This window comes from Pollachius pollachius (genome assembly GCF_949987615.1).
Source record: "Pollachius pollachius genome assembly, chromosome: 6".
Lineage (NCBI taxonomy): Eukaryota > Metazoa > Chordata > Actinopteri > Gadiformes > Gadidae > Pollachius > Pollachius pollachius.
The window spans coordinates 5,143,325-5,157,203 of NC_136939.1; the positions used below are offsets into that span (position 1 = coordinate 5,143,325).

General features: G+C 45.8%; 2 protein-coding genes across 2 annotated transcripts; both read left to right on the forward strand.

Annotated features, from left to right (window-relative positions):
- The first annotated feature begins 2,423 nt into the window (after nucleotides 1-2,423).
- On the forward strand, nucleotides 2,424-6,079 carry ripply1 (ripply transcriptional repressor 1). Its single transcript, XM_079737688.1, has 4 exons — nucleotides 2,424-3,659; nucleotides 3,939-4,017; nucleotides 4,838-4,911; nucleotides 5,028-6,079. Exons 1-4 carry the CDS (start codon nucleotides 3,559-3,561, stop codon nucleotides 5,242-5,244), a joined length of 471 nt encoding a protein of 156 aa, XP_079593814.1. The 5' UTR covers nucleotides 2,424-3,558; the 3' UTR covers nucleotides 5,245-6,079.
- Nucleotides 6,080-7,320: 1,241 nt separating this feature from the next.
- On the forward strand, nucleotides 7,321-13,743 carry prrg3 (proline rich and Gla domain 3). Its single transcript, XM_079737687.1, has 4 exons — nucleotides 7,321-7,366; nucleotides 8,869-8,918; nucleotides 9,394-9,554; nucleotides 9,667-13,743. Exons 2-4 carry the CDS (start codon nucleotides 8,909-8,911, stop codon nucleotides 10,225-10,227), a joined length of 732 nt encoding a protein of 243 aa, XP_079593813.1. The 5' UTR covers nucleotides 7,321-7,366; nucleotides 8,869-8,908; the 3' UTR covers nucleotides 10,228-13,743.
- Nucleotides 13,744-13,879: the final 136 nt, after the last annotated feature.

Here is a 13,879-nt window from a genome sequence, read left to right on the forward strand (position 1 = left end):
AGGCCGCCCGCTTTGTGTGGAAACCATTCAGGCACACGTTCGGTGCTGCTGATACTGTGCTGGCTGTCCGCCGTCGGGACCAAATGATGCCTTATGAAAGCTACAGCCCGCCGTCAGGTCAAGCTTGTGTTCAGATCGTCCTCACACACACGTGAGGGTCCGTGGTTGAGACTGGTCAGGGAGGGGCCGGAGACCCTGAACCACTCTAGGGCAGTGGTTCTCAAATGGGGGTAGAAAGAATACTTTTTGAATGGGATTCACCTCTCCATTCTCTGACCCTCCCCTGGCCTTGTGCTTCTTTTTTGGGGGGAGAAATTAGCCAACAGTTGCACGTGCAACCTAGAGGGGGTACACTCGTTGAGTGGTTTGAGAACCACTGGTCTAGGGGTGTAGCGCTGTATGGAGCGCGGGAACATGAGAGACCGGTGGGAACCCACATGAGGAAGTACAGGACCCGGAAAAGTCAACCGCCACCAGCAGAGCCCATGCCAAAAACAATAATACCCAGGTGAGGCTCTGAGTCAGGTTGCAGGCATGTGTTGTTGTAAAATCACTAATCTTATCACAAGATCGCCTTTAAACGGTTGGCTGATATTATACAGTGAGTCTTGTGATATCAGCTTGGGAATGTGTTGGTGTTAGACAGAGCAGTGCTCTATAAGGTTATGCATCAGAAATTGAACATTTCAGAATCTAATTTCAGAAATCTCCCACAATGCTGCCGTCCAAATCGGCAATGCTGATTAATCCATCGGCATTGCCAATTTGTGTAATTAAACAATTTACTTATTATTTAGTCATTCAATTATTACATTTATTGGTTTTATCGTAGGCCTATGTGTGTGTCTGACTGTGTGTTATTAATGATCAATGGAGATCACACACACACACACACACACACACACACACACGCAGCATAAAAAAAATAAGTGCCATTTTTTCACGTTGTTTTTATTTTTTGGATTACGACTAGCCTATAGACCTAGCCTTTTGGTTAGGTGAATTTTTGGTCTTGGGTGTAAACAACCCTAAAGCGAACTACATAGGCTATTTCTCGACAAAGTGTGTAATCTCTCTTTAACCAACGTGGAAAAACAGGATTGTTGTTCATGTCATTGTAAAATACATCGATATCACAAACTAAATGTAATGCGGCTTATTCGGCTTTAGAGCGCCGTTTGCCACGTCAATTGTTTTCTATTAATTTAATCTGAGGGATTAACTAAAATACGGGCCACAACGAAAAGATAATATGTACACAACAACACAAGACCAGTTGGTCAGCGTTGATCGGCATTCCTCACCCCGGGGGGGAGAGTGGCTTCTGGAGAGACAGTTGCGGGCTGTGTGTGTGTGTGTGTGTGTGTGTGTGTGTGTGTGTGTGTGTGTGTGTGTGTGTGTGTGTGTGTGTGTGTGTGTGCGTGCGTGCGTGCGTGTGTGTGTGGGTGTGTGTGTTGGGTGGTGGGGGGGGGGGGGGGGGTCGCTCTGACGTCTCTATCAGCAATCGTAAAAACAACGAGGGTACTCCCTACCCCGCGCGAACGCACACACACACACACACACACACACACACACACACACACACACACACACACACACACACACACACACACACACACACACACACACACACACACACAAATAAACAGATGAGGTTGCGTAAACACCAGCCTTGTTGTGACAGGGTCGTGTTGCAGAGGGCAGGAGACATTTGGGTGACCGGTCAACTTTTGTCTGGACAGCCATAACGACCTGCTGTACAATTTGGTAAACCAGTCAGTCCAGGACGTCCTGGTGCCCAGAATATAACAAAAGACAGCGAGAGAAGAATAAAACATTAAATAAATAAGAAGTACTACGACAAAAATAAAGAAAAGAAGCAAGAAATAGAAAATGGAAGATATTTAAGGTGTAAAATGGTGTGAAGATTGTCGAAAAAAAAATATAAGAACCTATAGAATAAAAACTGAAGTTTTCAAAAGCGGAATATACCCAAAAGGCAATAAAGAAAGATTGCAACGACTTCAACTAATTCCGTCTTTCTGCAGGTTAAAAGACGGAATTAGTTGAAGTCTTAGTTGAAGATTTGCGTTCATGATACACCTATCTATTATATTTATTTTATATATATTTTATCGAAGGGACATTCACACGGTCTGCACTCTGCAGAGAGCAGACATTGTGAACAGGCCTATCCATCATTCGTTCGTGACAACGATATGTCCTCTAAAAAAACAGCGTTTAATTATGAACCATCCTTCCCATAGTGTCAGTCACACAAAGCTGTGAGCAGTGAGCGTGTCAAATCAGATTAAACCCTGATCGTTATCGAGTTGATAAGGCAGACAGCGTTTGTGCGCTGACTGAAAAAACGCCTTATCGTCGCCATTTGCGCCTTTTGCGCCAGTTTGCTGGTCTTCGCCCCTGCGAGGCTTGTTGGTTTAAACTCAGGGGCCCTCGGGCCCTTCCTCAGCCGCTCATTAACGCTCTCATTAGAGCCGAGGCGGTCGGTGAGGATTCTCACACCTGTCCTAACGAGTAGACAGAGGAGGACGCGTGCTCCGGGACCGGAGGCTTGGTGTGACGGAGACTCGATGATGGAGTACAGCAGTGGCTCCGTGGTGACTGGAGGAATTGAGAATATTGAGAATAAATGAAACATTGTTTTTTATTTGTTTATATATGGGAATAAAGGATACTTTGGTTTACAATAGGGTGTTTAATCATGGCCATGGTGCTCGGCTTTGCTTCTGATCGTTATGTAGCCTATTTGTTTAGTTGCGTCTCATTATTATGTTGCTTTTTATTTCGCCTTTACGTCATTTGTGTCTTGAATCTTTCTTTATTTGATGTTCAGCATACAGGCCTAGGCTTATTTCTAGACTAGTGGCCAGAGTGAAACACAATAGGCCTATGTTTTGAAATTTTCTAATATAGTTTGCTTGGCTCTTGATGCTGATGCTTTGTAAAATATAGGGTTCCTACTCTTGCAGTAGGCTACATGACGTGAGTCCTTCAACACATCAGAATCAAATGAGATCAGAGCCGGTTCTCCGCGCTAATTGGGTTACAACACACCGCGGGGTCCCCGGACTGCTCCCCCGCAGTCTCTCTCACATATGGTGTCTAACTTTTCTCCTCTGTGTTTTCCAAAACAACCCCACGGCTCCGCATTTCTCACTCTCCCGCTGCGAGGGGTTATTTACACAAGTGGACATCTCTTCACACCAAATGCTCCCCAAACTCCTCGATCATTTAAAAAAGCCCCCCTCCTGTTCAGAGTCATTTGGCAATGCCCCACCCCTAACGCCCCCTCCGGTGCTAGGGCTGGTATAAATACCCCGGGCATGGTCGTCGCAGAGACACTACAATACTCCTTACCAGCGACGAGCAGCCGTCCATCCACTCACGCTCAGGAAGGTTAGACCAGCGCTCTCTAACAACTCCCGAGGACACACACACACACACACAAGAGATCCCTTGTCTCTTTTTCCGAGGGTTTCTTTTGGACAAATAATCACACTTGAACTGAAGCGAAAGCAGCGCCGAGCAGCGAGCATGAGTTCCGCGTGTTTGGTTGCCCGCCGGTCGCCCTTCAGCGTGGCACCGTGTTCGCGCCTCCGGACAAAGGACGCCTGCCGCCCCGCAGCATCTGACAGGTAGGCACCGGTGCATCTGTGATCGATTTAGCGGACTGTAGCATTTATTGGGTAGGCCTATTATATCATTATAGACTGTAATTATAGGCTCTTTGTGAATAACGAAAATTCAGCGAGAATATCCTATATTTAATGGGTACGTTTTGTGAAATAAATATTCTTCTATCGGCTTAATTTAACCAAATTTTGCATTGTAAAAAATGTGTCTATTTGTAAATACAATTTGTAATGGGAGACAATATCATGGTTGACTCTAAGCCCCTTCTTCTTCTTATCCAGTCGCTCAGCACTTTGGAGACCTTGGCTGGCCCAGGACACAGGCCCGGAGGGCGGGTTCCCCCGGAGCAAACTCTCCACTGTAAGTTTAAAAATTTTCTCCACCTACGCCACTCACTCTTTTAATTTCATTTAGGCTGATTTCTTCGTACTACTCCTCGGAAACTTTGTCTTCATCGGACATGTGCAAGCCATTAACAGTTGATCAGAAGGTGTCGGCGAAAAGCGGCCTTATCACCTTAAGGTTCCCCCTTCCCTCCTATCTCGACATATTCGACAGCCTGACACCTAACTGGGGTGTAGACCAACAGCTGACAGCAGCCAAACGTTTATCACCTAGCTGCCAACCTATCACACCCATTTAATTCCAAACATTAACGTTGGTCAGTGGTTGTGGTGATTATTTTTTCTAATAGCCGTAGATTGGCTTAAACGGTTGAGTTCCCCGGAAAGTTGGAAACTGCGATCGCTTTCCTGATAGCCGAGGGTAGAGAGATACCAGACTGAAAAGAGGGGTTGGAGGGAGGGAGTCAGGGAAAGGACATTCTCCCAAAATCCCCCTGCCGAGAACACACCTCGTAATGGTTTAATGATGTTGCTCTCCTGACGACGTGCTGGCTTGGGTCTGTGAGCCTTCACCTCACGAGCCATCTGGCCGCCTCCAGGGTGTGATCTCTTTGCAAGCAGCCACAGAAGAATCTGCTTATCTCCCTATTCAAACGCCTTTCCTCCCTCTTTCTTAAACACTGATATCACTAATATGTGTTGCTGACAGGCATTTGTAATGAGTCATCGTGCCAAAAACCTTTACTTTACTCGGTCAAGCGAAAGTGTTTCATAAAACCCCCTGAAGTTGCGTGCTGTTATGTGGTGTTCATAGTCCCTGCCTCTTGTCTCCTCAGCCGTACTCCCGACCCACGGTTCCAGGCAGTCTGTCCTCCGATGGCAAGCCTCAGTCCTTCCAGCACCCTGTTAGGTCAGTACCACCCCCTCACCCATGACTCACACACCAATGCACACTGCTGTAATGTTGTCAGAAATTGCACACCTCAGAACTTGTTATTAACCCGGTTTTGCTTTCTCTCTACGCAGGCTTTTCTGGCCCAAGTCCAAGTCGTTTGACTATCTGTACAGCGACGGGGAAGTCCTTCTGCGGAACTTTCCCATCCAGGCCACGATCAGCTTCTACGACGAGTCGGATAGCGATGATGATGATGATGATGAGGAGGAGGATGACGACTCAGAGGAAGAGGCAGACTCAGAGGCGGAGTGCCTCAAACCCCAGTCTCATTTCACCTCCTATAACTGAAGGCCCCCTCTTACGCTGGGATGGCTTCCTTCTACTGCCGCCACAAGCACCACCAGCACCACCAACACCAAACATTTCATCAAACGTTTTTGTTGGTGTTACGGGAACCTTTAATCCGTTTGCCGTGAAAGTTCGTTTGAGGTTTCAGACCTCCAGCGTCAGCGACGATGCCACCTAAACACATGTTCCCTCGTTAAAATTACCACTTGACAGAAACTCCAAATACATGAGTGTGTTTAAAGGGCTCAGCTTGTTAAGAATACAGCCCCCCCCCCCCTCAACCACACACACGCATCCATCAGCGATCTGCTCCATAGATCCTCATGGCATGGTGGTCCTACAAGTTCCAGAACATCCCATTCATATCCGAAGGTCCCGAGTGCATAGGGCGTGGCGTTTTACAATCTACTGTCCACCAAACTTCTGAATGTGTTAAAGTAATAATTGTGATATGTGTAGTGGTGCACTTTTCACTCAGAAAGTGAGAGTTTGACACGCTGCTCTCCTTCAACAATTAATCGATCGGTGGTAGATTGGGGTTCGGATAACATTTAGAGGCCTAAGTGTGTCATGTCCGGAGTGGCCGGACAGAGGATATCCCATATTGGGATGTATAATATGTTTACAGGCCGACGCACGGTCGAATCCTCGGCCATGTTTGTGTATATATATATATACAACAAAATCTATTTACATTTTATAATTTATTCCTAAAAACATGTATTTATATTGCACTATTTTGTCTACTTTTATACAGATTTTGTTTTTGTCACGTCAAAACACTGTTCGAACAAAGTTTCCTCAATGTTTTAATTAAAGGAACTTTTTAACTGAATGCACATGCCTCCCTTTGTCTTTTCTCGTTGTGTGATAAGAGAGACTTGATTAGAGAGAGATCGCTGCTCCTGGGGTTTTGAAGGGAATCTCCCTTGGCACGGCTGAGTCCCTCATGTTATCTAATCACAAGGCCGATTGTCTGATTACGATATCCTGCCCCTCACTACCTCCTCCGGAGCCTTTGGTGTTTATCTATGGCTTCTGAATGGCTGCCGTGTGCCGTCGCTCTGGTTACAGTCTCAGCAGGCCGCTAGGACAGGAGGAGGCAGAATTAGTGGATGAAAAAACATTTGTGTCAATTAAAAAAAGAGGGTGATAGGAGTGAGGGAACAGCTACAAGGAGGAGGTGAACAGGGTTGGAAACAATCGGTGGAAGGTAGCAATTTATTCAGGATGAAGAATGTAAAGAATTCAAAGGAAAAACTGGAGCGCATGTATACCGAGAGACAGAGAGCAGGAGAAATATGAGACTCTCCCCGGAGATAGGTGACTGATCTCCTCAGGGGTAAAAGGTCAAAGGATAGCCAGGCTGTTTTGTCAGACGAGTAAGAAGAGAACCGTCACTGTGAACCTCTGATCTCACACCCATAGAACAATAGACCAACATGCTATAGTGTTACTTTTGTTTTTTTTAGATCATATGGGAAACTTAAGAATTGATACATCTTCTTATATCAGAGCACCAGTCAGTGATTAAACAGCACTTATTTCTCTCCACCATCGGGTATAATAATAGTATAACAATATAAGCATAATAAACGGTTATTTTTAACTCACTATGTATTGAAAGGAACGAGATGTTAGACGAGGGGGATAAGGGATACCGCTGTGTCTTCCAGACTGGAAGAAAAAAAGAGCTTTAAGAAATCCTGGGATTTGTAGTTCTTTAGACTAAGGTGTGGCTGGACAGTTGGACAGCGTTAATTTATTTCAGACTACCTACAGAACACAGTACAAGACACCAGCACACCACAATGAAAGGAATAAAGCCCTCGGGTCTAAGTCTGTAACTCTTATGTAAAGAACTATTAGGCTTTCTAATGTAAGCAACGCGGCGCCAGTGAACCCAACTACAATCCCCAGCTGCCTCGGTTTGTATCGGGGCGTTTGCCTACAGAACTGTAAAATAATGGGACGGCTGTGATTTGCTGGGTGAGAGGAAATCTCCTCTGCCATTGGCTGAGATCTGCCTCTGTCACTGACTCCGACTGACTCATATGGGTGCTCCCCTGTCGGAGTCAGAGATGGAAAGGATAAAGGCTTTTCTGTAGCGGTAGCGTTCAAGGTAGGGATTTTATGTATTTACCAAACTAAGTTGCAAGGTAGCAATATGAGAGACTGTGCAATAAGGGTCGTTCTATGGGATTAAGAATGTATGGGGGTTTCTAAATGTAGTCCTGCATTGTTATTTTATTAAAAAAAATGGCACACGCTCAGCAGTCCTTTTTCCCCCCAGAAGAATGTCAACTCAACATGAATATTGATGCTTTCTATATGTCACAGGAGAAGGCATTAATACTTTAATGGCATTGGGGCATTTTGTTTTTGACAAACTCGCCTTACTTTCTACGCAGCGGATCTACTGAATACTGTTTCATATTGCCCAAACTATTGATTTCCGAATAGATTTCGTCATGCAGTTGTTGATGTCGCGTTGTGTTTCTGTCCATATGAAAGCCCAAAAATATGTCTTTAAATATCAAAGTCGTTCCTATTCATTTTTATTCACCAAGACGTCAAATTACCAAAGTGTGCTGGAGAGATGCTGAGAAAGAGAGAGCGCGAGTGCTTTGTGCGTGCGATCGGGTGTGTGTGTGTGTGTGTGTGTGTGTGTGTGTGTGTGTGTGAGAGAGTCTGTCTGTGTGTGTGTGTGTGTGTGTGTGTGTGTGTGTGTGTGTAGGTAGGTGAAGATTTCAAGTCTTCTATCATGCTTGAAACCCATATATACAATGTCGTACATAGTATTACCGTGTATTATAGTATTATAGTATTACTGTGTCGATTTCCGAAGCGCACTAATTGAAGTTGGTCAGGATTCTCAAGTGCGCTCCGTTCAACTCTCGCGTGACTCCATGTCTCTTTTCAATCTCTGTTGCTATGGAAACCCTTACGACCCCCACTCCTTTCCACCCTGCTCTGTCTATATTTATAGCTGGAATGTATTTGCTGTTGAAGTGCTGAATGAGGGCTGCTCGTAATAGCCAAACAGGGGATATTTTAAAAGAGCAACACTGTCAGAGAGTCGATCTCTGTGTCTTAGCTTAGGTGATACAGCAAGATGAGCTCACAGGCAAGACAAAGAGATCCCAAACAGAGAGAGAGACAGGCAGGCAAACAGAAAGACCACATCCACACCAATAAGAGGACCACGGGTCTTTAGGCCTGTGTCTATCAGTCTGTTTCTGCCTTCTGTCTGCGGCTGTGCCGCTCAGACAGTGAGTCCCTTTAACAGAATGCAGACAGACAGAGTCAAGACACAATACAGACAGCCAAACAGAATAGATACGGATAAATAACTTCCTACACCAGCCTGAAAAAAGAAGCATGATCCTTATTTTTCCTCCTTCCTCATCCTTGTTATTCTTTGTTCTCAATGCCCTTTATTTAATGATGATTCTCTGCATATTTCGGCAAAAAAAACACTGTGACAAAACAGTCCTGAGGAGACTTGAGCGAACAGACTCGAATCGCTTGAGTATGTTCGGTGAATGGAAGTGGGACAGGGTTGGTGATTGAAATCTAGTGCACGCTTTCAAGCAGTGTCTGTGCTGTGTTCCATCCCTCCAGGGCGTCGCGGAGGATCTGTAACAGGAAGAAGGGCGGGAGCATGGCTGACGGTAAGGCAAACGTAAACATTACTTCTAAACAGATCTTTGGTCTGTTTTTGTTTTTGTTTTTTGCCCCATGGCGGGCAAAAAGGTTTTGCTAACTGGCAAACTTTGAACGGTGCAGTCTGCTAACTTACGTGTAGGAAACATCTGAAGTGACACACCATCATAGTTCTTCTCATACATACCTGAGGCAAAATATTTGATGGATCTTAATCAAGTTATTTTTTAACTAGGAACAAGGCCATGTACAACTGATTTAATGTCGTATCTAGAGACAAAATGTTCTAAAATGAAGCCTTTCCCAACCAAGGTTGGCCAAAAGAATACACAGCAGAACCAATTCAGAGCAAAAATGATCCGCCACTAGGAAAAACACAGAGGAAAGCCCAAAAGAAAAACCTGCCTTCAAATCCGATGCGTGACGTAAAATAGAACGTCAACGAGCGGTTCAATGTTCTGATCTTGATCCTGTGTTCCCCAGCCTTTCTGGAGGACAAGGACGCTCACTCGATCCTCAAGCGTTTCCCGCGAGCCAATGGCTTCTTGGAGGAGTTCTGGCAGGGGGACATCGAGAGGGAGTGCGGAGAGGAGAGCTGTAGCTTCGAGGAGGCCAATGAAGTGTTTGAGAACAAGGAGAGAACGGTAAGCCTCTTCCTCGTCTCCTCCTCAGAAAAAATCCATCATCACGGAAGAACAAAGTCACAGCAGGTGAAATGTAAACAGACGCGCCGTGTCCACCTCCCCCCTTCCCCAGATGGAGTTCTGGAAGACGCGCAGCGTGTACACAGTAAGCAGCAACAGCGAGAGCACCGCGGAGCGGGCCGACACCGTCTACATGGTGGTCCCCTTGCTGGGCGTTGCCCTCCTCATCATCATCGCCCTCTTCCTCCTCTGGAGGTGCCAGCTCCAGAAGGCCACGCGGCGGCGGCCCGCCTACACCCACAACCGCTACCTGGCCAACAACCGCGCCACGCGCAGCCTCCCTCGAATCCTGGTGCACCGCGACACGGCCCCGCACGCCGACGCCCCGCACCAGGACCAGGCCAGCTCGCGGCCCACCGTGGTGGTGACCGGCCCCGAGAGAGGGGGGTGCGTCCAGGCGTGTCCCCAACCGGAGCCCCCCCGGCAGAACCACCGCTCGCTGTACGTTCAGAACCCCTCGCTGTCGGCGGCGTCGCGGCTCTCGGGCGCCACGCCGCCCCCCTCCTACGAGGAGGTCACGGGGCACCTGGTGGAGAGCAGCGGGGACGAGATCTCGGCGCCGTCGTACAGCGACCCGCCGCCGAGGTACGAGGAGATCATCAAGGGGAAGTGAGGCCAGCGCCGCCGGGTCCACGGGGTGCCGTGCTCGTGCCTAGATCGTCCGGAGCTACAGACTCAAAACGTGGTTGCTACCATCTGTCGGGGGAGGGGCTTCTGGTTCGTCACTTTGTTCTTTCTTCCTCGGTACTCTACTTCGTTCCTGCTTTGCCCTTCCTGACGTTGGTTTGTCAGGATTGTCCAAGCGGAAAGCGTTTTTTCTCTCTCCGGGATAATTAATATTTGTGTGGCAGCGTTCCGACCAGAAGCGACCCTACTGGCCATCTAATGTCCTTGGCAGGCAGCTAATGCCAAACGTTTTGCTAGTGGCGGCCACAGCATGAAATACAGCGAGGTGAGCGGAGATGACCTGGCTACAAGCCACAATATTGCCTCTCACACTTATTTTGGCTGTTGTAGCAAGGATAGCCGGGCTACCATTAACCACAGAGAGTTATCGTGTTTATGTCAATCTCCAGCGATCCCGTTAACCACACACTGCAAGTTGTGTTGCTTAAAATCGCAGCTGTCTCGGTCTTGCCAATTGCTGAACTCTCGTTATCCTGGCAGCGTGCTGGCAGCGTAGCGATTGGACTAGTTTATCATTTGAATTGTGTTTAGGTGTCTTTTGTCCGAGTTAGTGTTTGCCACAGAGCTGTGTCTGTTGACCGTATGAAGTCAGCAGTGGACGCAATGGGACTCTACTGGTTGGTGATGTTCTCAAGGAGCACCAAGATATCTCTTGTGTTGTTCGTCTAGTATTAGTAGTAGTTAGGCTCACAGAGCTCACAGCTAACACTGCTATTTTAGATTGTTTTTTCTCTACGATGGGTCAGGACAACAAGTTACATTTAGCCCAAAAACAAACACAGTGCCCCTTTATCCCATGTAGGGGGTTGGTCTTGTTTTGTATAATTGTCAAGCCATGGGCCAATGTCCTGATTCTTCCACAGTCAAAGTTGACCGCAAGTGTTGGCCATCTCTATCCATCACCAGCTGTAGGTTAAGGAAAGCATTTCGGCTGCACAGCGACTGTTCCACTGCCTAGCGGAGAGGGCTGAGACTGAATTGGCTGCCAGAATCATGGTCGGACCTCTCGAACCACACTCAAAGCTGTTTACTTAAACTTCCAAAATAACCGAAAATGCAGAGAGCGGATAAGAAGAACAGAATCAATGAAATGGGCCTTATTTGTAATAGACAATGATAGTGTTGAGAGTTGGTATGGCCAGATACTCAAGCGGATGTATACATATATTGTATAAATGCATTGTATATTCATGATGTGGGCTAATTATACACCTAAAGATGCTTCCTTCAGGTCTGTGCCATAGTAAAGGGATGATGAAGAAAAAAACAAGATGATGGATGCCAAATGTACACTTACGTCTTACACACCACCACATAGCCTATCTTACTATACTCACATCTCTTTGTATCAACCACTCAGAGTTATTCTGTTCATGCCTCTAACATTTCACGACAGGATCAACAGTATTACGAATATAGAAAATTTTAGTTTTGGGGGTCACACACTGAACACTAAAAAAGAGTTTACTATTGTTTTGAACGAGGATGCTCCCACTGCCACTCATATTCAGCTATAACTTCGGAGGAGGCTCAAATCTTTGAGGGCCTAACAGTGCCATGTTTAATCTTTAAAGACGCAAACATGTCCTATCTGTGTGCTACTCCGGGCTTCTTGGCTGGTGTGTGACCCACTATTGTATGTTTGTTGTCGCCGATCAAGATGTGCATCTGCCAAGACATTGGTTTCAATAATATCTTTCTAAATGGCTAAATTAGCTAGAAGATGCTACACCACAAGCCGGGTATAATGGCAATGCTAACCACAGAAATGGTTCAACAGTGAAGGATAGCTGAGAGGCTAGTGGACAAGAGGAATCGTCCATTATGACTCGGACTGAAGGCCTAAAACTACCAGGGTAAAGGGTTCAGCCTAATGCCAAATGAATTACTCTTTTTTGTTATTCTTTCTCCCCCAGTAATGAGGGCTATTACTAAAATGTTTACAAGGCTACGGTTATTTTCCACATTATTGAAGTTTATCCATCTCACGTGTTCAAGAGATATTTATACCTTTGTATCCTTTATTATTTATTATCTTTTGAGCCCTATATGTTTCACACAGAAGATTTTGATTGATTCCTAATGCGGTTCATTTATTGTCTACGCCACAGAAGGCATAGTTCTTCCTGCAACTGTTTACTACTATATAGCTTATTACACTGCCAATGCCAGCACATAAACCTTCTGAGATATTAGATGTTATGAGATGTTGTACATGAAGAAATTGATTTTATTTATCTGGAAAGGGTACATGTCTTGAGGACACAGGTGGGGGCTTTGACTCTCAGCTGAAAGGTTGTGGGCTCCAAATCCAATGCCGGCCAATTAACCTGTGGGAATCCTTGAACAAGATACCTGGATCTCTAACCTTCTTATCAAGGACATGTGGTTTGGATAAAAGCTTTTACTAAGTGAAAAGATAGTGATGGAGTGCCACTAAGGTGGTAGATGGGTGAGTGTGCCCCCCTCTTTTTAGGGCCTCCAGCATTCTTGCGGAAAGGCTATTACCTATCAGAAGATTGGATGAGGAAGCCATTTGAAAAGGGGGGCATGTATCCACAGCACACACAGGGTTATGCCGTTGCCGTCTGTCGAGTACAGCCTCCTGGTTGGCTGGACTGAGATATGACTAGTGGTGGAATCGGTGGAGACCTATCCCATCACAAGTCCTAACTCTGTCATGTCTATGAGTGGATGGTTCTCTTGCATGTATCTCAGCTTGGGTCCATGGTGAGGCACACAGGAGGCGGATCCAGCAATCTAGTTGGGATATGTCTGGATGGTTCAATTATATCCATAAGGGACTCACTTTTCCGATTTTCTTTTGGGATTGTATTCACGCCTTGGGTGACGTGGGCGTCTTCCAATTCACAAACACTGCCAAACTCCTACCCGATTGGCACTAGAGACTCTGCAGGCTACGTTTGTGTGTTTATGTGCGGTCTGCCTCCATATACTTTTCACCTTGAAGAGAAGCTCACATGCTGACGTTGATCTCTTACATGCAGTGTGCATGGACATACTAATGTCCGACTAATGTACATGTATACATTAATAAACTGTCTGGAGATACAGTGTGGATGTATGTATATAGAAACCCATTTCAAACACTTCAGGTCGATTTATGGTCTGTATTCTGCGACATCATGCTCAATGTGTATGGAGTGTACAAGGAGAATTCTTACCAAATATATACACAGTATAATCTGGACCTTTTATTTCACAATGTTTCCATTGCCTCTTCCTGTCGGCCCTGTGAGACTGGGGAGTAGTGGAAATTGTTCTTTGAAGAGGAATTGTGCATCTTTTATTTTTCTTCTGTTATTATTGCTACTCACTGCACACCAAGAACCATTCAACAATTAGCCCGACAAGTAGTTCAACAAAAATACTGAACTAACGAAGTGCCAATTTTCTCTCTTGTGTATGTAAAGCACTATTACTTTGTGGACATATTAAATTGAGTTTAATGTATATTGGGTTTGTGTATCGTTATATTACTGTAATGTTTCTTCTTTTTGTCAAAATAATGTGCCAAATTGAGTGTGGTTACTCCTAAGGGAAGATGATCAAGTGTT